Raw genomic sequence first — 24041 nt, forward strand, 5'->3', positions numbered from 1 at the left:
GGGGTATGTTCACCGAGCCGGAGGAAAAACTGAGTATGGGTCGAACCACTGAATCGGATCAGAAATCGGTCTTGAAGATTTCCATATAAAATTTTATGACCCTATGAAAGAATCGGATCAATAATTATGCCCTGACGCCACCACGCGGCCTGTTCGAAATTTTGCCAATATTGTAAAGGGGTATGTTCACCGAGTCGGAGGAAAAACTGAGTATGGATCGAACCACGAATCGGATCCGAAATTCGGTCTTTAAGACTTCCATATCAAATTTTGTGACCCTACGAAAGAATCAGATCAATAATTATGCCCTGACGCCACCACGCGGCCCATTCGAAATTTTGCCAGTATTGCCAAATGGGTTTGTTAACCGTGTCGGAGGAAAAACTGAGTATGGGTCGAACCACCGAATCAGATCAGAAATTCGGTCTTAGAAACTTCAATACAATATTTTATGACCCTACGAAATAATCGTATCAATAATTATGCTCTGACGTCACCCCGCAGCCCGTTCGAAATTTTGCCAGTATTGCTAAATGGATATGTTCATCGAGCCGGAGGAATAACTGAGTCTGGTTCGAACCACGAATCAGATCAGAAATTCGGTCTTGAAGACTTCCATACAAAATTTTATGATCCTACAAAAGAATCGGATAAATAAATATGCCCTGACACCACCACGCGGCCCGTTCGAAATTTTGCCAGTATTGCCAAAGGGGTATGTTCACCAAGCCGGAGAAAAAACTGAGTATTGGTCGAACCACTGAATCGGTTCAGAAATTCGGTCTTGGTGACTTTCAGATCGATTGGATGATGGAGAGGGAGGCCAGCTGACAGCGTGGTGAGGATTACACGTTACCTCCCCCACGTTTTGACCACGAGGCTAGCACATCAAGGGTCGGCGCCGGCGCCTCCACCGACGAGGACGAAGACGGCGACACAGTATTGTAGATATTTATTACATTACTTTGTTTTTTTCTATGAAACATTACTATTTTGTATGTTAAGAACTTTGATATTTTGTATGACATGGTATTATACTTTTTAATATTGTAAGGTTATAATGATTAAAATCCAACCAACCAGTAAAGATAAACATGATCATAGAATTAGTTTTAACAATATAATAATCTAACGAAATAAAAGTTTTCACAAATTATGAAAATTGAGTTCAAAGAAGATGCATATTCCAAACCAAAAGAAAAAGCCAACGGCTTGGATTTGGTTTTGCGTGTAACTAAAACCAAAATGAAGATGTAGATTTCATTTTATATTTTTTTTAAACGAATAGCCAACACCTCATTTCTGAAAAAAATTACATGATTTCTAAAAACAATTAAATAATTAAAAGACATATTTTTTCCAAATTACTTTAAATAATTTAAAGAAAAACATCAAAACGCCGCGTAAACCTCTTACCGGGGCGGTTTACAATGACTGATTTGATCGACGACGTAGATGATGATGTTGACGTTGACCATGATTTGACTGTCTCAGTTGTATGCGCCACGTTTATTGCTTTACGTGCCGTTTGGTCCGGTGTTCTAACCACACCGCTGGTGTGATTAGAAAAGCTGTTTTTTTTTCTCTTTCCTGTCTCTATAGAAATTCAAGCAGAGCATGTAATTCCCTTGGCCTCATCTTACCCCATGGGCCATGTAACACTTTGAGGAACAAAGTTCTTGACCCATCATCTTGAATCACAGACATGGACTGATGGACACTTAGGCTGTTCTCTATGGTGGGGGCATTGAAGCCCCAACCTATAACGCTCCGTTGTGGTTTAAAGCCCCTTGGGCGATATACATATATGTATATATGTATGTATGTGTGAGAGATGGAGAGAGAAAACGGTGTCAATCGTTCCACCCCCCCCCCCCCCGGTCCGCGCACCAGCCATCTGTGCGCCTCTACGGTGTTTGGCGTCATCTGCACCCCCAAAGGCGCCCATAGCGTGGAGCCTTAAGATGATCTTCTTTCACAGTCATTGTTTGACCATCTTTAAAGAACTTTTGTGATAATGAACAGTTTTGACATGTCTAACTTTCTGAAGACTCTATCTACCCTAACAGTTTTGTCATGAATTCATCTTTCATGCGTTGTGTGTCATCCTTTTGAACCAATAACTTTGTCACACCATGAACACATTAGGAGAGTGCCCCTAACTCATGAAGGCTTGGGCCATTGAGAGCATTGCGAAATGGATGCTTTTATTTATAGACACGTGTAATGTAACATTTAAACGGTCATGTAACACTAACAAACATAACATGTGTTCTCTTTCTAGTTCGAGAAGCCTAGTTCTTGATGCAAAACATGAATGTGATTTTGAGCATGTATAAGTTAGAAGTTGAACCTGTGTCATTTCTTGTATTATGAGGCATGTAATAATTCACAATTTGTTTGACTTGGCAAACACTTTCACTATTAACTAGGAAGAGAAGTGAGTTTTGAAGAGGCTGATGGAAAAAAACTTTAGATAAAAGTTTTAAAGACTTAAGTAACTTTTTTTCCATAAAGAATGGCAAATTTATGTTTATTCGGGGTTCTAAAGAAAATTATGTTTATCATTCCATTTTTGTAGCAACATGTGCATATTGTCTTATTTAATTGCTAGTTATTTAGTGTTTGTTTAGGATAGACTCCTCATGGTAATGGAACGAGCACTTAATTATATTTTTACCAAATTGATTGTAGTCTAATGGCGTGTGTTAAGGTGTTAATTGTTAAAGATTAAAAATTCTAGTGCCAAGATGGAGAATGTGTAAATTAAAATTATGTGTTATGAGGCTTGGGTGATAAAGAAAAGTAATGTTAAGTACTGTTATGTAGAGACACTTTTTTCTCACCTACAAATACCCAAAATGGGTGGTAATGGGATGAGCTTGGTTTATATATTAACAAATGTAATTAACATTTTTAAATCAAACTTTATAAATGGCAACATTTCATCAATACCTGGTGTGCATAAAACAATTTTTCAAACAAAACCACCATACATACAAACTTAGGTTCAACACACAAGCTTTATGATTTCAAGTAGTTTCTACATACTATTTGCAAGTTTCTTATAACATAAAACACTAATCATAGATATTGTTCAAGGTTTTTGAGTCTAGGTTAAAGTTCATCGAATCCCATTTACCCCCTTTCTTGAATTAAAAACAGAACTGATTTCATTGGTATATAGTCATCAAATGTTTGAGTCTTAAGTCGTTAGAAATCCTCAAAAAAACTTGAGATTTCTAGAAAATTAACTTCAGTTCCTAAGATAATTCCAGTTTTCCCTAATTCATGAGGTTGAAGAATTTCATAAGGCAACCTAAGAGAGTGTGTATGTTTAGTCATGTTTCACATGTTTATTATTTTGGCTACGTTACATAGAAAAGGTAAAAACGGTCACGGACTTGAAGTATTTCTCTCTTACAATCGTTTTGCTATTAGTTTGTTTTGTTTGATATTTTCTATTTTGCTAACAACTAAAGTAATTACTAATTAGTTATAATTATCATGCTAATCAATATAATAACAATATATCAAACTATGAAAGCAGTAAAGATTTCAAACCGTTTTCCCTAAGTTTGATATTTGACTCTTGCCTTTAGTTATAGTGATGGACTTACGGTAAAATATAAACACAAACTCAAAAGATATAAGGTATACCAAAAAATATTGTAAATCATTTGTAAGTAATAAATTGTAACAACAATTAGATATATGTGTTTATCATGCCTTTATTGTTCAATGTTTGTGGGGGTACCAACTAGAATGAACACTTACAAACTCTCTTTGTAGAGTGCATTCTTTTTTCTTTTTTCTTTTTTTAATTTCTAACGGGCTATATATGTGCTTTTTATTTTTCTTTCTACACGTATTGAGCCTCTCACGTTTCGAGCTTTGCTACTAGTTAAGAATATAACCTTTTTTTCTTTTTTTTTAAAGAGGGCAACTTAATAAGTTGTTAAAGTGTTTGGCGTCATAAAGCCTTTTATATTTTAAGTTATAAGTAGTCTAAATAATGAGAAGTCATGGGATTTTGATTTGTATTAAAAGCTAGTAAGGTTTTTTTGTTTTTTTTTTTTTTGTCAAAAGTCCTTTTTGGACTTAGGAACATAATGGGATTTTCCCCTTGGCTGGATCCCTTGTCTTGATCTAGTGACAGCATGTAGACAAGTATGAAACCAACTCTATCGTTATAGGCATTAAGTTTGTGGATATCTCTCTCTCTCTCTCAGAGACACACACACATATATATATATATATATATATATATATATATAATATTTTATTAATTGGGTTTGTAGAGGTTGATTTTTGGAAAAAAAAAGTAGAGTTTTTTTGAGAAAAAATTGGAATCACATGTGACGATGATGTATCGGGTTATTAGATTTTGTTGTTGTAGATGCTCTAATAAAGAATCCCAAACTTATTACAAATCATTTTATTACAAACTAAATGATAGAAAATGATATCGTTTTCTTAAGAACTCACAATCTTAAGCTGCTTCTTCCAAAGTTCTAACACACTTATAATTGCACCTTCCAGTATTTGAATACTCCACTCTTAGATACAGTCTAGAAGGAAGACAAATTATCACCAAGATGATGTCTCTTGTGAACAAGATATGGTATAATTATGTTCGATTGATTTCTCTACAATTATTTTCTTTATTCATTCATATATTTCTCTCTTCTTCCTAACAAGTTTTCTCAGAGAATTATAATAAGTCAACACGTGTGTAGATGTTTATAAGACCGTGTGTAGTGGGCGTCATCCAATCCCATGGAGTCCGCATAGCGCCGGGAACACCGCCCCATAGACGCGCGGGGGGGGGGGGTGGCGAAGAGGTTTTGATTGGTTGGTTTATATTATTATTTTTAATCAATAATAATTATATAAATAATAAAGAGATGATGATTAATAGGGGCTCCATCCATTATACTCATTTAGCCATAAAGCTCCTATGGTAACGTGGCGCCACATGACGCATAACGTTACCATAGGGGCTTCATCCACTACACAATACACACAGTCTAATATACGCGTAAGTTTTCGTTCATTTACATATGTAAATATAAAACCGTACCATGATACATATTAAACTAACGTTATAATCTCAAAACGGTACACAAATAAACGAATTAGTTTGATCCCGACTAACAATATGACCGGTGACAATCCAAATATTTAGTTTCGTTACCAATAACTATCTTAGTCTAATCTTACAGAGTGTTAACTCCGTCCGTCAGTTATTTCTTTTAAGTTACTATTAAAATGACCAGAATACCCTTACTAAAAATAATATGTAGGCAAATTACCAAGATACCCCTTACATCAAATAAATATAAACAAAATAATAATAAATGAATGAATATATTTAGGGGGTGCTAGATAAGGGTGCTCACGGCTTGGTATGAAATTGTGAAACAGGTCATTTGTCTGGTTTTACGGTTGATTTAGTTTTTTTTTTTACTTTCAGTTGTTCGTTTTAAAAGTTTTAAAACCTTAGCGAGCGGTTTAGTTTATGGTTTATATCGAGATCTAACCACATAAAACCGTACCAAATAGTAAAATTGTTATATAGGTTAATATTTCAATATTTCATATTACGTATATTTTACCTTTTCATTTTAGGCCATACGTAATGGGGCCATTATAAGGGCATTGACCTTTTACACTAAAGCCCATATGTGTCTTGAAGTGATAATAATTCAAAGAATATTATCCATTACACATGTTTTTGACTAAAAAGAGTGATAATGACGTGATAAAAAATGTTCCCTTAACTAGGGATAACAAATTGACAATGAGTCGGGTTTAGGGTCTTCCAAACCCATGCCTGGTTATTAAAGTTAGTCCCAAACCCGTTAGGTTTTGGGTAAACCTATTAGTTCATTAAAAATACCTGTTGGATATTCCCGACCCAACACCCGTCAGAAATCTATTGGGTTTTGACAAAATACAACTGGTCAATAACATCTAGTAAGTAACTATTAATCAACTACACCACATATTGCCATAAATTGTCTCAAACCATCAACCTTTGCCCAATAATAATAATCCTACGATGACAATCCTAAATTTTAGTTTAGTTAACAATAACAATCTCAGTCTAATATAACATAGTGTAAACTCCGTCCATCAATTAATTCTTTTAAGCTACTATGAAAATAACCAGAATACCCTTACTAACTAGGGCTGTCCAAACTGCTTGCCGCTCGACACCCGTTCGTCGCTCGCTCGAAAATCGCTCGAAAAATGCCCGTTCGATTTCCGCTTGATTTGGAAATGATCCGATCGGATCGGTTCGATTTGAAAACAAACCAAGCACGAGCAAAGCTTCGCTCTGTTCGGTACGGTTTGTTTTGCTCGAATTATTTTTTTAGTTTAAAATTTATATATAATATGTATTTATATAAAAATATACAAAATTTTAAGGATTTCTTAATTTTCTACTTTTGTGTTACTTCAAAGATTAATTTTAAACCATAGGCCACTTGTTCAATACTTTTACAATTCCACTTTTCCATAAATTTTCAAGTCATTCTGTCATTCAGTACTTCGATTACACATTTGAAAAACTAGCTACTGGTTCTCGTTACACTTGATATATGATCTATTCTATTGTTAGGAGAAAATATCCACCATATATCTTCGCTGAACTTATCATGTTTTTTTATTGCTAACTTTGAGTGTAAGACATTTTAGAGTTGAAACTCTATACATTTTTGCAGTTGAAAGTTTTGAATTAAAGATATTTTGGAGTTTTAGAATTTTAAAATTGAAAATTTTGTACGAAACCAAGCAAAACCAAGCCGCTCGATTTAAAACCAAACCAAGTTCAAGCAGAAACATATCGCTCGTTTCTTTAAATTCAAGCCGCTTGGTTCGGCTCGGTTACAAACTAAACCAAATATGAGCATGCTTGCATTAGGTTCGGTTCGATTTGTGAACAGCCCTTTTACTAACAAGTAACAATATAGTCAAATTAACAAGATACCCCTTTACATCAAATGCATATAAACAATAATAGTAATAACAAATGAATATTATATTTATTTTATTATCAGGGAACCCACATCTAACCCCTGCAACACCGCCGGCCACTGCAATAACACCGTCAGTCGTTTACTGTTGTCAGCTGCTTGGTAAGTTTCTTTTTTGTTTGTAGCTAGCTAGTCTTAACACGACACATATGGGTTTCTATTTAATATAATATTATTCTTCATTGCTAAAAAAACAACTCTTATACATATAGTATCTAACCATCATACACAAAATGCTACTTTGAATTTGGAACATATTGATTTGGCTGGTTTGATTTGAATTTCTACGTTTCTGAAAAGAGTTCAGCAACTCGACGCCGAAGAACGTTAACTTTGTTTTCGGTAGGATCGCTTATCTGTCTTTATATTGTAATTGGATCCTTTTTATTAATTAAACATTTTTATTTATTAAAAAAAGAAAATTTCTATGAACTAAGCCATAATACACATTCGAAATGCGAGTCGGTTTCAATTTTCAACGGTTTTTCGACAAAACCGCACCTTAATGAAGATTTAAACCACTCATTCATTCTTAGGACCATCAAGAGTAGTTACCAATTAATGATATACATTGACCCTAATTCAAGTTTTGTTGTTGTTTGTTTGACTAAATTTTGTTAACGAGAAGAGCAGGCCAACAAATGCTATCTCATGTATTTTCTATACTAATTTTACTACAAGGTTATGTTAGTAAAATTGCAATTTTCTTTTCTTTTCCATTAAACTCGGGGACACGAATAAACTTACATATTTTCTTCTCCTTTTTCTTCTAATTCCTTTTCCTTTCATTAAATTAAACTTTGTCTCTAAAAATTGATTTACTTATACAAGACATATATTTAAGTTAAGAGATTATTTAAAAACAATATTTAAAATTTTAATGCAATAATAGATTTTTATTTTTGTATTTGAGGATTTTATCTGTTTGATTTATATTGTTTTTGATCTATCATAGTTGTAGTAGAATTTTTACACTATTTTGCTTGTAAATTGGCGTTACAGATTATTCTCTTAGTGTACGTGTCGGGATTAAACTATGCGTTATGTTTGTGTACGCAGGTTCTTGTTTTAGCACAGTGATGGCCTCAAGGTTCCAGGCAGCGGCACTTGTATCTTCACCTATGTGTTCAAATGCGGTTGCATGGTCTGAAGAAAACTTGGTTGCAGTCGCCTCTGGACAATGTGTTACTATCATGGTAATGTTGTCATTTACTATCGTGTTACTGTTAGTTACTATTATAGCTCGAAGCCTAAAACTTTGAACTTTTCATATTCATCACTTGGCAGAATCCTGCCAAATTATTTGGACCTAAAGGTTTAATCACAATTCCTGATAGCCAGCCTTTTCCGATTGGTGTTATAAACAAAGAAGGTGCGTTTTTATTACGCTAATCTAATAATATTATTATCATTTTTGAACCTTATATGATGTGGAATGTTCACAGATTTGGCTGCTGGTTGTATTTTGCCTACGTGTTTGTCTCATGACGTGCATGCTTTTATACGCTCAATATCTTGGTCTCCGCTTGGATTGGCTCCTAATGGAGGGTATGATCGAATATTCGAATCCATTAGCAGTGTAAAAGTGACTTATAGCTTAAAAGGTTTAACCTTTTTAAGTTATTTCTGTATAGGTGTTTGCTTGCTGTTTGCACCACTAAAGGGGTAGTTAAGGTCTACCGATCTCCATTTTGTGAATTTTCTTCAGCGTGGGTAGAGGTACACATTTTCTTCACTGGCGTGTCCTAAGTTGTTATAATGTACATAACAGTTGATATAAATTATAAAGTATTGAAAAATGTGTTTTTTCTTTATATAGGTTATGAATATATCTGAAATGCTACTTACTTATTTTGCAAAAGTCGGATACAACGAGGCCAACATTCCTTCTCGAGAAAATGTAAGTTGACTTATAATATATGCGATAACTTGGTATCTTATTTTGTTGTCGCAATGATGTTTAGTCAATAATCTAGCCAGGCTGGTTTAGAGCAAGAGGATAGTGACTATGAGCCGATAACTTCCGTAAGAATAAAAAGCAAAGACAGAAGACAAAGTAAAGTTCGTTTAATAAGCGCAGAGCAGTATGCTTCTCGTAGTGCATTGCTTTCATCCCTTTTTGTTTGTTGGTCCCCGATGCTCGATAGTAAGTCGGGAAGAAGATGTTGTATACTTGCTGTAGGTGCCAAAAGTGGAATGGTTTCGTTTTGGAGAGTCCATGAACCGCAATGCTTCTCCATCACACAAGGAAACGATCCTCCTGTTGCATCACTCATAGGTGTCATCGAGGCCCATAGTTCTTGGATCACATCAATCAGTTTCTCAAAGTTTGTTTCTGATGGATCGCCTCAGCTTCTGTTAGCTACAGGATCCTCTGATGGCAGGTGAGTTGATATTTAAGTATTTACTGTTAAGCGTTCGGTAGCGGGTAGCCAAAATTTACATATTATTATGTTTTTGTTGATTTCAGTGTGAAACTGTGGCGGGGATACACCGATGACCTGCTAAAGTCCAATGAAGACGAGCATGTTTCGTTTTCTCTGTTAAAGGAGGTCAGTGTTTTGTACTAGTCGAATTCCATTTTTTTCATAGGAGTTTTATTGATTTAGATTTTTTTTAAATGTAAATAGCCATTAAACGTTGGGCCGGGGCCTTCGTCTGTACTCTCACTTCTCGTTCCAGACTCTTCCCCACACAAGATACTATTGGCGGTTGGCAAAGGTTCTGGATCTGTGGAAATATTGACTTATGATACGTCGATAGGAACGTTTGATGTATCTGGTTCACATTATGCACATGACCAAATTGTAAGCTTCCACGACTTACTTCTAATAATAGTGATTAATGTGCACAAAGTTTATAACATTCTTCTGTTGGTGATGATCGATGAATCAGGTTACAGGTTTGGCTTGGGCTTATGATGGAAAATGTTTGTACAGCTGTAGCCAGGTACTCGTAGTCTGTATTTCATCTTCCATTGATAACTTTGTTCACAGTAAAACTTATGCGCTTTTTTTTCCTTTTTTTTCGGTCGTGACAGGATGATTCTTTGCGTAGTTGGATCATAAAGGAAATTCGCTTCATGAAGTGCCTTTACCTTCAAATATTCTCGGTGTTAAGATGTCCAACGATGTATGATATCATCGACTCTCTTCTTTATTTGTTGCATTTTTTGTTGTCTCAAAATAATCTTTTTTTTTGCAGGTTCCTAATGTGTCGGATGCCTGTTTTGGCATAGCAATATCCCCTGCCAATCTTGCGATTGCTGTCGTACGATTCATTCTTTTGTAAATCTGTTAAATAAGTTCAGTTACTTCTAGATATATTCTTAAATTGGATTTTTTTTTTTTCCGAATTTTGCAGGTTCGAGTATTTGATGCTAATCTGTTAAATCCAATGTATCAGGCAAGGTAAGTCTAATGCTACAATGCATTTTTGAAGGCTTAGGATCCTCACACACCATTTTTTTCCCTATACGGCTCGTATAGGGCTATACGGTCGTATAGCACCCGAATCATGTCAGTTTGTGTCTGATGTTGTCGGTCATCGTTTATAGTGCCTCGTATAGCCATATACGGGTCCTATAAGTCTATACTAGTCGTATAGACAATTTTTTTGAAATATTTTTTAATGACCGTATATTTAATATATGTGATTTATGACTTTAACATCATATTGTAGGCTTCATGTATAGACAAATTTTTAAAAAAAAATTTTATGACCATATATTTAATATATGTGATTTATGACTTTAACATCATACGTAGCCATCATCCAGATATTATCTTAGTCGCACCATATTTTTTTTTATCAATTTTAGTCGTTTTTCGTTTCGACCCTTTAATGTGTCGTTTCACTTATATAGAATTATGTTTTATATTGAAAAGTTGAATGATATGGTATTTTAGAATAAAATAAATTGTCTATTAATATTTACATAACACGCTTAGTTAAGTAATTTGTAATTGTATCCGAAGAACATTCATTTAAGATTATATTATGTTACACTTTATAATAGTCCATACGCAATAGTCTATACGGGTCGTATAGCACTATACGGCTCGTATAGGCTTGTATAGTCTTTTTCCGGCAGCGATTAACAGTGGTCAAAAGGCAGTTTGAATTTTTCTACAGATGTTTTCTATACGGTCGTATAGCCCTATACGACCGTATAGGTTTTATGGTTTTTCAGGGAGCAATACGAGTCATTTAATGCCTATATGCCTCGTATAGGTCTATACGGTCGTATAGGCTGCAAAAAACTGTTTTTTTTGTCCCATGTTAGTAATTTGTACCCTATACGACCCGTATAGACCTACACGGCCCGTGTAGACATGTGGGGGTGGTGTATGAGGATCACATCCCTTTTTGAAAAATTAAATAATAAAAAACGCTTCTTGGTTTTGATCGTTTGTGGTAATTTTTAATGCAGGCAACAGAAGGCTGTTGTTGAGTTCTTCTGGATCGGCGGGCAAAAGCTTCAAGATGCCATGGATGAAAATTTCCCTGGTTTTCCTAACACGGATTTAGTTAACTGGGGACATAACATACTATGGTCTTTAAATCAGTATAAACGTCATCTTGATAAGCCTTTAGTTATATGGGACATTATATCAGCATTATCCACTTTCTCAAAATCTGAAGCTAACTACGTAAAGCAATTACTGGTCACGTGGCAGATGTCGAGTCTCGGGGTTGAGTGTGATCCTTCTGTTGGAAACGTTTTGCCACGTGTCGTTGCGTGTCTCTCGGACTTGACTTCGCGCCAGCTGCATCTACTTAATGTTGTTACTAGGCATGTTGTACTTAAAGAAGTCAAGTTGAATGACGAAGAACATGCATCTGATAAGGAGGAACCGGGACTATGGATTAAGCTTCTTGAAATGTGTGAAAAACATATTCGAGAAAGGCTTGTCGGTTGTAGTTTTTCTGCTACACTAAACGGTGGTTGGGAGCATGCCGGATTGGCACAAATGAGACTGTGGGTCGTGAAAAATGACAATACGGTTAAAGATTACGTGAAACGTCTTGCTTCTAAAGTTAAAAAGACCGAGAAAAGATATCTAGCAGAAAACGAGGAGCGTTGTAGCTACTGTTCAGCAGGGGTGCCATTTGAGGACACAGAAGTTGCATATTGTGAGAGAGACGAGAAGCATAAACTGACTAGATGTGCGGTTTCTATGGTTGTGTGCCCGCTTACTCCATCGTGGTTTTGCGTGTCTTGTAACAGACGAGTCTCGAATTTGCCCCCCGAGACGCTTTTTACATTGGTCAGATACCCTCCTCCATCTTTGCACAAGAATGGTGAGATAATATTGTCAAAACCGTTGTGTCCGTTTTGTGGGATACTGCTGCAAAGGTTGCAGCCCGAGTTTCTACTGTCAACGCTACCTGTATAGATTCACGGAGTTTTCCACTTCGTCTTTGTGTATATAGCCGAATACATTTAGCATCGAAAGAAACTAATATCATGTTAAAAGGATGGGCTGACTTGTCAACGATCTTCGTGACTAAGCCATTGGATTCTGTTGCACTAAGTTTTTGAGTATTCATTTTGTTTGCAGGAAACATATTATCGGTGTGGGACCATAACTTTAGCAAGAAGGTGAAGGAAGCTATACATTAACCATGTTTAATTATATAATTATATCTGTTTTGCAAGTGCTTTAGCTTAGTTAGTGTATTCTATCTAATGTGTCATTATGGTTTTGGTTGATTTGGACCTGGTTCATGGTATTACAGTATGAATCTTTCTCACATTTGCTGAAGAATGAAGATTGGTTAGTGGTGAATCTTGAAACATAAGAACTCATTCCCTTAGGCTTAACGTGGTGGGCGATTTTGGTGGGGCGACTGGGGCGATTTTGGGGGGGAACACCCCCCCCCCCCTGGTGAAATGGGGCGGGGACGGGAGGGTTGTCGTCGGAAGGAGTTTTGGTTTTATTATTATTATTATATTACTGTGTGTGTGATACTATTTGTAGCCCCTATACTATTACACCCCAGAAACAAATTTTCACCCCTTGCTGACTGGGTGCCACGTGTAGCAATTCGTTTTAATTTGTAGCCCCTTCATGCATAGCCTTAGAAAGTTACAGGTTTAAAAAACAAACACATGACCAAATTGTTTAAACATTACTATAGGTGACAATTGTGAATTTTTTTTAAATAGGTTGATTTGGGTAAAAACTAATTGTATATGGTGTTATTTGGGCCACCTAAACTTAGTTAATTGGTCAATTTGGTTCTATTGATTAAAAAAGGTAACTATTATAAACATTTTAAGTTAGAAAAAAAAACAAATCCCACAATGTGCAAATATTTAGTCTTGGAAAAATCTAACATTAAGTAAAGCCTTAACAGGTACTGCAAGTCTGCATCAACCACTGTCATTATTCAATAGCATTCCACCGCCACCATCCGGCAAACAATTTCAACCCGACTCCATTTCGGTTAACACGTGTTTATACACAAACCAAACAAGACACTTATTTTACCCGTTTTAACTCGACATATTTAATTTGTCACCCGAACCCACCAGACCAGCCCGGTCTGTTAAGCATAAACAGGATTGTAACCAAAAAGATCAATCATCACTCAACCTACTGTTTAAAATGCAAAACCACCTTTCTTCAATTAACTAGTTTCAAAGATGCAAACTGTTACTGTAACCAAAAACCAAAAACCAAAATAAAAATCAACTGCCTTTTTATTTATTTATTATATATATACCCGCTACGTACATATATATATTAACAGACCTAACGTCACCCTTTTCCTTCACGATAGACAATTTAGCACCCCTAAATCTTTACAAATAAGTGACAAAACTGTTGCTGTGTTCGTCTGTCACCATGTTCCAAAGCTGCAGCCCACATGTTCTTGAGTGATGATGTTTAGGCGTTGCTGCATGACCTCCATTGACGGGTAAGCCGGTAAACAGATGCGGTAGAAGCAGGTGTGCGAAGACGGCAGATGGTCAAAGCTGTTCTCGCCCGACTTGTAAATGTAAAGCCTTGAAGCCAAACCACCAAAACCCTCCACAGGTAGATACTTCACCGACGTCCAAAAGAACAGCAGAACCTTTCTTTGCTCTGCTGTCATTTCACCAACAATCTGCACCGCTTAACTTATTAACTGCAAATCCAACACGATTATTTAACCAAAACGAACAAGTTGACTTACCTTCCAGAACCATTGTATTTGAGGATCTGTGTCTACATAGCCATTGTATTCTGTATGCGCCTTCCAATCGTCAACAGAGATAGGACTTTCACTTCCGTGCAGCATCCCGTCAAGATCTTGAAGTTCTAAGCTTTTAAAGCATAGCTTGCGGATTTCTTCGTTTGTAACGATATCTGCAAATCCTCTAGCGAAATGAGTTGCCTGCTCGGAAACGGATGTCACAAACCGATGCTTGATCAGAAGATCAACGTACTCCTTCCTGTTACTGCTATTCACGCTAATGTTTCTGCCATCGGGTAGAAGCTCTAAAACTTTCATGGATCCCAGTTCTTCAGCCTCCCAAACAAATGTTAGACCAAGGGCGTCATCGTCCACTGCATTAGCATTCATGTCCAATATCTGTTTGCAGCTACTGTACAGGTATGGATCAGCATCCTTTATGTCTTCCAAACACACATCTAACCCGCCCAACTGCAAGAAGAATGCCTGATCGAATACTATGCCAACTTGCATTTTATGCATCAAGGCTAGGGCTATTATTCTTCCAGCAAATTTAAAATACTTGAGGTGCATCGGGTCCACCTTAGATGCTGCAACATCAAACATAACCAATAATTAATGGAGTTGGAGAATAAGATACTACACTAACAGGATGAGGTGTTTCTGATCATCGGGAGTCGAGCCTCTCAAGCCATGTTGTGCAGTTTACGGTTAAAAAATGACAGCCCTAGTTGTAAATGAGTTGGGATAATCAGGTTTCAAAAACTTTAAACTATAACCGATAACCGACCGAAATATTTATTCGGTACATCAGGTTCGGGTTACAATTTTGTCGGGTCGGGTTTATCGGGTTTCTGAACAAGTACATTTAAATAGGGGCGTGCACAAAACCAAAACCAAAAAAACCAAACCGAATTAGAAACCAGAGGATCGGTTTTGAACATTAGAAAAAACCGAAATATTGGTTTTGGTTCGGTTTTGTATTTTGTTACGAATCGAAAAAACCGAACCAAATCGAAATAACCAAAAAATCGAAATAGCCATAATATCTTAATTGTAACCATTAAAACGAACTCTGACAATGACTAGTTGTTTAGTTTTAAGTTTTAACATATGGTTAATAACAAATATATTTTGTTTCTACATATGGTTAAAACTAATGATACTGACACTTTTAGTTTTGATTTTGAATTTTAATTTTAAATGTATCTTTTATTAGCTTTTAATATTTGAAATTCAAATATTGAATATTCTATTAATCATTAGATTAAAGAAAAAAAATATCATGCCCAATTTCATTATCTTGGGTCAAGTTTTTTTTGGCCTAAAAAGTTTTGGCTCGATTAGCAAAACCGAAAAAAACCGCATCCAAAACCAAAACCAAACGGTTTTAAAAAATCATAAAACCGAAAGTTTGGTTTTTGGTTCGGTTTTAGTCAAAAACCGGACCGAACTGCACCACGCACACCCCTAAAATTAAAGAAAAAGTCCAATGCTAAAAATTTTGTAAATCTTGATTTAATATTATATGTTTATAAAATCATGTTATGTATGTTTACTGTAAAACCGTGGTGTTTTAAGTTTAGTCATATATAATATGTATAAAATCAAGTGACTCATGTTTTGTAAAGCTTATCATTAGCAAAGCTAGAGGACTGTTAGAAATGCAAATAGGTCATAGAAAGCCAACATATTTCTGTTCAGGAGTTGTGAAAAAACAGAGCTTTAATGTAAGTCAAATTTAACAGTAAAAATGCAATTTGCAGTGCCCGGTACATGAAATGCCCAGTAATTTTACACCTAATTTGGGTTTTTTGGGTTAACGCAAAAAACAAAAAACCAACCCGTTAACCGAACCATTTAACTGAAGGTCGGGTTCGAGTTTCAGACTAATCAAGTACTTGTTCGGGTTTGGGTTACAGTTAAAAATGACAGCCCTAGGTGTAACAAATAGTAATAAGCTCACTAGACAATACGTTGGACATCCAAATTCTTAGCCAACAATTGTGATCCTAATGCAAAAAAGAGAAAGAAAAGCAGCAGCTTACACAAATAAAAGAGAAAAAAAACGATTTTTTTAAATGGACTCAGGCGCGCGTTGTGTTAGCAGACCTTTTCCTTTACGTCTATGTGCAACAAACTCGTTACTGACTATTACTTCTGCTACTCTTGATTACACTACACTTGTCTATTCATGTCCTAGTACTTGTAGTAATATTTAATCAGACACATACAAATTTAATACTTGCATAACCATATACGAGAACACAGATCAACGCTATACCAAACTTACCAGGATTAGGAAAGAATCTTCTTCGATCGTTGGGGCACGCAACAAACAGAGCATTTTGAGGATTAAATATAGCTTGACACACCAAGAAAAACCATTCCCGTAACACACCAGGTCCAGTAGCTTCCTCGTTTTTAAACTCCATAAATAATCCACTACGCAACGTTCCAGGCTCCGCTCCTACAATATATTCAAAAGACTCAGCCAACAACTGCGAACGGTCAATAAGCATCTCATGAAGCTCCTCATACTCATCCTTCACCTCTGGAAGCAACATCATAACCAAATGACGCCTCGATTCAAAGTCCGTGAGCTCCTTACGCTCAAGAATCCATTTATAATCGTCTCCTCTTTTAGCATATCGAACAATCAGATAACATAACGAACCCCTGTTACCCTTCAAACTCATCCAAAACTTGTCTTCTCCACCTTGATATAACACCGCGATACTATGCAACTCCCGTAAGATACAAAGGTACTGATCCCACCCACCGTCTCCTTTCTCTTTCCGCGCCTTGATAAAGTCCTCAACTTTGTTGAGACACAATTGCAGTTTCGCTAAATGATCAAGAAAGATGGTATAAAGACAGCTAACTTCATCACTATACCAAGGAGTATGGTTGTAACGCAACGGTATCAGATTCCCATACGCCACCTGGTCAACGATCTCGTTTCTTAGAGGCCGCACAAACGCCCCGAAATCATTCACGTCACTCTGCGAAGGCCCCAAATTCACAACAGACTCCATACTCGAAACCAAATCATCCGACAACTTAGTCGCGAGCTCAACCACAAACGGAAACATCTCCTGAACTGCAATCACCACCTTCTTATAACAACCGGACTCATAAACCTTCGAATTCCTACCCAACTTAGCGTACTCCACCATCGACCCTAAACTAGTCCGACACAGTCTATACAACGGGTCATCACGAGACGCCGCTCTCGCAAGCAACTTACAAAACTCCAACACGACAGGCGCAAACTCCGAGTACAAAACCACCGGCAACGACTTAATAAAATGCTGAATCGCGTCCTGCGCGCATTTCTTATTCCCGTAACCCGGCGACACGTAGAGCATCACCAGCGCCGCAGGCGCCGACGACGAGAGAAACACATTCAAATACGGTGCAGCGTGATGGTCAACCCCTTCCGTCGTCGGCATCATATTCAAAAAGTCAGTCAATTTCGATTTAATCAACCCAAGCCCAGCTCGTTCGCCATTACACATCCTGCAAACGATCGAAACCAAGTCGTCAATCACCTGCCAGGCCTGGGGATGGCCCGTGCTGCGCATCCGAGCGACCAACACCAACCCGGAGTCATTAGTGATCCTACAGTGATGAAGACTGTGCTCCCACTGGAGCTGTTTCCCGGCGTAGAGGAGGCGTTGTTCGATGACTGGTATCCCGGTGGCGGCATGGATCTTTTCGTGGACAGACTTGATTGTGTCATCCGGGTTGCCGTGTAACACAAGGGTTTTGCCATGAGAGATGGTTTTAACGAAGAAATAGATGCGATTTGGGTGTGATGAAACACTAGGGTTTTGGGTGGAATTGGGATTAGAAGCCTTAGGTTGGAAGTGAGAGGATAAACTAGAGTTTTGATTATTATTATTATTATTATTATTATTATTATTATTATTATTATTATTATTATTATTATTATCATCATCAATTGAAGAAGTAGATGAATTGGGATTAGGGTTATTAATATTATTATTATTATTATTAATATTATTATTATCTTTTCTCATCCTGACTGAGGAAGAAGAAGAGAGGTCATCGTCGACGTAATCATCGAGCTTGCGTTTGATGCGTTGTTGGATGGAATCATAATCATAATCATAATCAAATTCATCGAAAAGGAGACTCATTGAGACGGTGATCGATTCAGAGGATAATCAAATCCTAAGAAGAAGAAGAAGAACATAAAACATTAAGGACTCAACGAACGAACTGGTGGGTGGGTTTTAGTTAAGAGAGAGAGAGTAGAGTAGAGGGTGTGGAGTAATAGTAATTAGAGTCTACAAGAGAGGGGAGAGTTTTTCTATGGTTCCGGGTTTAGGGTTGGGTTTTATCAATTTTTTTTTATTAATCCATGAGAATAAAATGAATTATTATTTTATGTTTATGTTGTGGTGATGGGGGTGGCGGTGGTAGCATTTGGTAGTGATAGCTATGCGGAAGAGTACGTACGTGATGGCTAGTGCTGTAAGCGGACCGGACGTCCGGCAGTCTGTTCGTTTATGTTCGTCCGTTTAATAAACGAACCAGACATGGAAAAAAATTTGTTCGGTAAGCTTAACGGGCAAACACGGACAGAGGTTGTGTTTGTTCAATAGTGTCCGTGAGCGTCCGATAACGCCCGTCTGATACCGTCCGTTTAATAGTTTCGTGTATGTTTAAATTCCTTGAAGAATGAAGAATTTGACGCTTGTTTCTCGTGAAACACTAGAAGTTTGTGGATTTTGAATGCCAAAACGTTATTTTGATATGATTATGTGTTTGGTTACTATGATAAGTGTTAAGTATTTTTTGGATATCATGTGGTGTAATGTTCATTAGTGTTTATGTCAAGTATATGATATGTTTATGTTTGTTTGTCAATTAACGTTCATTAGTATCCATTAGTGTTTGTTAGTCCATTAGTGCTCATTAGTGTTCGGTTGTCCATTAGTGCTCGTTACCGCCCATTTATAATACTAACGAGCGGACACAAACAGACATGGAAAAATTTAATTCTTTAATGAACGGACACGGGCACGAATTTTCGTTCGTTAAGGTGTTCGTGAACGGTCCGTTTGTTCGACAAAAACTTAACGGATGAACACGAACAAGTTCTCGTATGGTTTGGTTAAGTCCGCTACAGCCCTATTGATGGAACATATCACGGCCTAGAGAGTGAGATACGCTAAGTGAATTCCAAATCACACAATCACTTTGCAGGTTCTCCCCCCTTCTTATAAAATTAAGGAATCCTTTAGGGTTGAATCAAGAATAAATAACACGTAGACTTTACTGATAAACTTGAATTCATTTTATTTGATGATTGTGAAAATTTACCTGATTTAATTGAAGCAACCACTGAACTTTAGGGTCATCGGGAAACATTTCAGAAAAAATTTCTTTAAATGTTAGATTGGTTTCTCCATTTTTACTTGAAGATCTCTAACCGATTAATTCCTTCGTCACCTAAGAAAGATAAAAAGGTTGAGTTATTTGATATATATGTTGTTAAAAACGAAAGCAAACTACTGATCATAGCAAATTTCAAAAGAGTGAAGCAATTACTGATAAACTCGAATTCAATTTATTTGATGAATGTGTAAATTTACTTGATTTAATTGAAGCAACCACTGAAGTTTGGCGTCATAGAGCAACATTTGAGAAAAAATTTCTTCAAATGTTAGATTGGTTTTTCCCATTTTTTACTTGAAGATCTTTAACCGACTAATTTCTTCATCGCCTGAGAAAGATAAAAGGTTTTAGTTATTTGATCGATATATTGTTCTTAAAAAAGAAAGCAAACATCAAAAGGTTACTTAATTTAATTTGTGGGTTGTAATCATTAAAGATTTAAGACTAGACTATAGCAATAAAGATTTAGTGTAATGGAAGTAGGCAACTTAAGCAAAGACGACTATGCTCTCTATTTAGAAGGAGACAATGAGGAGGTTTGATTTTGCTCAAGCAAGTAAAGAAGTAGATGAAGGCAACAAAAGCCTTGTATGTTTTTATTATTATTAGACAAACTGAAAATAAATAATTCTATTTTTTAAGTATTGGTCGATAATAATCCTAATTTTAAAAATCACTATCAGAGGTTCCAACTTTCAACTATTTGTGTCTCAATGGACACCCGTTAGAAAACACTTAACGCCGTTAAGTGTTTTTTCCGAGTTTCAATATGATGTTTTAGGGTTTTGATCGGAAGAACAATACGATTCGACTGATGTAAAAATTATCTCGAAATGATGATTCAGGTGGCTTGATTTTTGTTAATTGAAAATCCAAACACCTAAATTGAAAATTTGCTTCATCGCTTGGATTTTGCTGACCATTCTGTTTTAGTTCAGGTACCGTAACGAACGTAATATAAGCCAACCGAATTCGTGCCAGCAAACCGACGTAACTCCCGAGACCGACAATGCTAGAGTTTTACCAACACACATGTTTTACCGACCATATTGTTTTAGTTCAGGTATTGTAATGAACGTAACATACACGATCGAATTTGCGTCGACTCATCGCTGTAACGCTCGAGTTTTATCGAACGAATAAACTCGTTTTAATTTTTTCATTGTTTTTATTTGTTAATCTTTTTATATGTTAGTTTGACAAATTTATTTTTTGGGTTTTAACACTTAGATTTTACCGACGTTTATACCATTATGAACGTAACTGACACTGACCGAATTCTCGTCGACTCATCATTTTGACGCTAGATTTTTACCCGTCAGGGTTTTACCAACACTCGAGTTTTACTGACTGAATAAACATTGGTTTAATTCTGGCACCAGGTTACGAACGTAACCAATACCGAGCGAATACACGTCGACTCTCCGTTACCAATGTTCAGGTTTTATCGACCGAATAAACATTGTTTTAACTATGCTAAATTTTTACAATACGTTATACGAGAGTTGCTAATTTTGTTTGTTTTTTATTTAAAATATGTTTGACAAATATATTTTTTTTGTTTAGTTCCGGTAACGTAACGAACGTAGTCAATGCCGATCAAATTCGTGTTGACTCGTCGCTGCAACGCTCGCGTTTTCCAAACGAATTTTTCATCCTTTTAATATGTTAATTTTTTATTATAAAGTATATGGGCATCGAAGCTGCTTCAATGTTGGCATGTTAATTGTTTTTTCCGTTTAATGTTGGTATTTTAACGAACTTAATTCATACCAACCGAAATCACATTATTTTATCATATAACAATATCACACTCAAATAAGATATAAAGATTCTTCAATTTTATAGTGTTAATTTATGGAAAAATAAGTTACATAAAAGTAGATGAAACAAAAAAAATAGTTAACACCTCCATACGACAAACTCTAATCCTAGTCTATGGATTGATTTACATTAACCAATATTAATATTACATAACTCTTTTACACTTATCACCTATCAGGAATTCCAAGATTTGTAGTTGAAAGTTGAAACCGATCATATATATCTTTGTAGACAATAATGAGGTCCAATGTACTATTGATTGATATTGTGTTTTCAACACCACCAAACTCCTTACTCCCAACCAATTTCCCTTATCCAACACTCACTAACTACTAGCAAAACAATACATCTGTTTTACTTATCTCCTCAATATAACCGTGCGACATGTGTTGATGATTCATTAACAAAGATAAAGCTTTCAAACACGTTAAGTTGGGAGAGTTTTTTTTTATTTTGTTTATATTATTTTAAAAGACTAACTTTATTAAAAAAAAACTAAAAGAGAACCACTTACAAGAGGCAAGTAGCCAAGAACAAGAAAAAAAATACATAAAATAAAACAACCAACCATTTATAAAGGAATATTCACGAAGTTGAACCGACACCACTTATCCCCCACTCAACACATGAACTTTTGCTCCTTTGTTTGACCCAAAGAAAAGATGCCGATTTGATCTCATACACCATCTTGGACATGACAATGGGTACTTTATTAAAAATGAGATCGTTCCTACTTACCCACATAATCCAACACGTCACTGCCAAAATAGATTGAACAGTCAAACGCGAATTATTACATTGATAAATTTGTTTGGGTATTCCAAAATTTCTTCCATCGATACACACTTTGCACACTTAGGTAGCTTTACCCAATTCATAAAAGTTGACCAAATATTCTTAATACCTTCGCAATATACATACAGATGTTGTGCCGTCTCCAGACATGAACAACATATCGAACAGTTCACATTCCCAACATTAATACCCCCGATAATTAACTCGCTTTTGGTCGCGATCTAATTCAACAATAATCTCCAAATAAAAAATTTTATTTTTATAGGTAACCAATTAATCCAAAACTTATAATTATGTACCTCATACTCCAAATTGTAAAAAAAATAAATCTCACATTAGAAGGTTCTTAGATTTAAATTTCACATGTGACAAAAAAAATAGAAGAAATTCGTTGTAAAATAACATATATATATATATATATATTTTTTATGTTATAATACATTAAATTAATAAATTAATAGTCTATGTACATGGTTATCTTAATATGTATAAAACATATAAACCATTTTACTTTGGGTTATGAAATTAATTATAGGTTAAGATATAAAAATGTATATAAAACACTATATATTTATAACCACTAAATAGTTTGGCGGATAACAGGAGTAACTAATATATTAATGTTTTTGATTATGCTTACTCCATCATATCACATGTGTAACTTCGTATATGAATACATTTAGTAGCTCACCGTCTTGGATTACGTCTATGTTTTAGCTGAGAATGCACCAAATGTGTACGTGGTGGTCAAATCTCATAAATGAATACATATCTAGCAACTTCATAACTCTATAAATTCAGAATATGAAATCAATCTTCTACTCATAATATTCAAAATGGCTCAACACCTTCTACTTGTGACAATAGCTTTTGTTGGTGCAATCCTCATGAGTGGAGGAGGCGTGTCTGGCACTGGTACTGGTACTGGTACTGGTACTGGTACTAACCCGGTGTATGGAGACGGGTCGTGGACTGTCGAGAAGTCTTACATTACGGACTTGGGGAAGTACGCGGTGGCATGTCACAACCTTGTGTCCAAACATCAGCTAACGTTCCAGAAGGTGATCACATGTGATCACCTTCCGGGGCTCACTCACAGGTTGACCATTCAGGCAGCAGATGGTGGGGTTACGCATACCTATGAAGCTTTGGTTTGTGACAAGCCACTGATACGATTTAAGAAACTTATTTCCTTTAATCTGGTTTAAAGGAAGTTTTATTGTAATGTCAATAAAGTTTAATTAAAAACTGAATAATAAGCTTTAAAAGCGTATCTACTTCTAGAGATGTTCAAAACGGTTTGGGACTAGGAACCGGAACCGGTTCCTAACCGGTTCCTATATTCAAAACCCCCTTTTAAACCGGTTCCAGGCTCGAACCGGTTAGGGAACCGAACCGGTTCTCCCACCCTCGGACCCCTAACCTATCTAACCGGTTCTTACCGGTTCCTAAACCGGTTCCTACACTGTAACCGGTTCCAACCGGTTACAGTGTAAATTTTTTTTTTTTTCGTTTTTCGTTTGCGATTTGGATTCTAAACTACGATTCGTATTTGTATAGCATGAAAAATAAACAAAACAATTAACATAAAATTCATTTTATTTACTTTAAGAAGTTCAAAAAAAAAAGGTTACATGTTTTAAAATCTTCAAAAACAAACTAACAAAACATTAAACTTATAAATATAAAGTTGTGACATATTATTTCTAGAAAAGCCTTCTTGTTCGTCGTAATTATTGAGCGGCGACTTCTTCCTCGGAATTA

At 36.0% G+C, this 24041-nt stretch overlaps 2 protein-coding genes and 1 pseudogene across 3 annotated transcripts; 2 read left to right on the forward strand and 1 right to left on the reverse strand.

Moving 5' to 3' along the window:
- The first annotated feature begins 1430 nt into the window (after nucleotides 1–1430).
- Nucleotides 1431–11581, forward strand: LOC143560750 (uncharacterized). Its single transcript, XM_077048978.1, has 15 exons — nucleotides 1431–1536; nucleotides 7068–7145; nucleotides 8103–8239; nucleotides 8331–8415; nucleotides 8489–8591; nucleotides 8678–8762; nucleotides 8863–8943; nucleotides 9024–9427; nucleotides 9514–9595; nucleotides 9674–9850; nucleotides 9939–9992; nucleotides 10084–10175; nucleotides 10248–10313; nucleotides 10407–10453; nucleotides 11476–11581. The coding sequence occupies exons 1-13, from the start codon at nucleotides 1431–1433 to the stop codon at nucleotides 10279–10281; spliced, it is 1518 nt and encodes a 505-aa protein (XP_076905093.1). The 3' UTR covers nucleotides 10282–10313; nucleotides 10407–10453; nucleotides 11476–11581.
- On the forward strand, nucleotides 10440–12442 carry LOC143560762 (uncharacterized). The gene is made up of 2 exons (XM_077048987.1): nucleotides 10440–10453; nucleotides 11476–12442. Exons 1-2 carry the CDS (start codon nucleotides 10440–10442, stop codon nucleotides 12440–12442), a joined length of 981 nt encoding a protein of 326 aa, XP_076905102.1.
- A 1245-nt stretch (nucleotides 12443–13687) lies between these two features.
- LOC143560763 (E3 ubiquitin-protein ligase UPL5 pseudogene) lies at nucleotides 13688–18193 on the reverse strand (annotated as a pseudogene). The gene is made up of 3 exons (XR_013140184.1): nucleotides 16522–18193; nucleotides 14229–14818; nucleotides 13688–14159 (listed from the first exon to the last, which is right to left on the reverse strand). The product of XR_013140184.1 is annotated as an E3 ubiquitin-protein ligase UPL5 pseudogene (transcript).
- Nucleotides 18194–24041: the final 5848 nt, after the last annotated feature.

Source organism: Bidens hawaiensis, unplaced genomic scaffold, assembly GCF_021521415.1.
Source record: "Bidens hawaiensis isolate Kalapana, Puna unplaced genomic scaffold, B.hawaiensis_p1.1 tig00020443_1, whole genome shotgun sequence".
In the NCBI taxonomy this organism is placed as follows: domain Eukaryota; kingdom Viridiplantae; phylum Streptophyta; class Magnoliopsida; order Asterales; family Asteraceae; genus Bidens; species Bidens hawaiensis.

Excerpts from the sequence above, each read along its gene's own strand:
- LOC143560750 (XM_077048978.1), top strand. The coding sequence starts at position 1,431 with ATGACTGATTTGATCGACGACGTAGATGATGATGTTGACGTTGACCAT. Across the intron at positions 8,763-8,862 it reads TTTCTTCAGCGTGGGTAGAG|GTTATGAATATATCTGAAAT; the intron begins GTACACATTTTC and ends TTCTTTATATAG. Across the intron at positions 9,428-9,513 it reads ACAGGATCCTCTGATGGCAG|TGTGAAACTGTGGCGGGGAT; the intron begins GTGAGTTGATAT and ends TGTTGATTTCAG.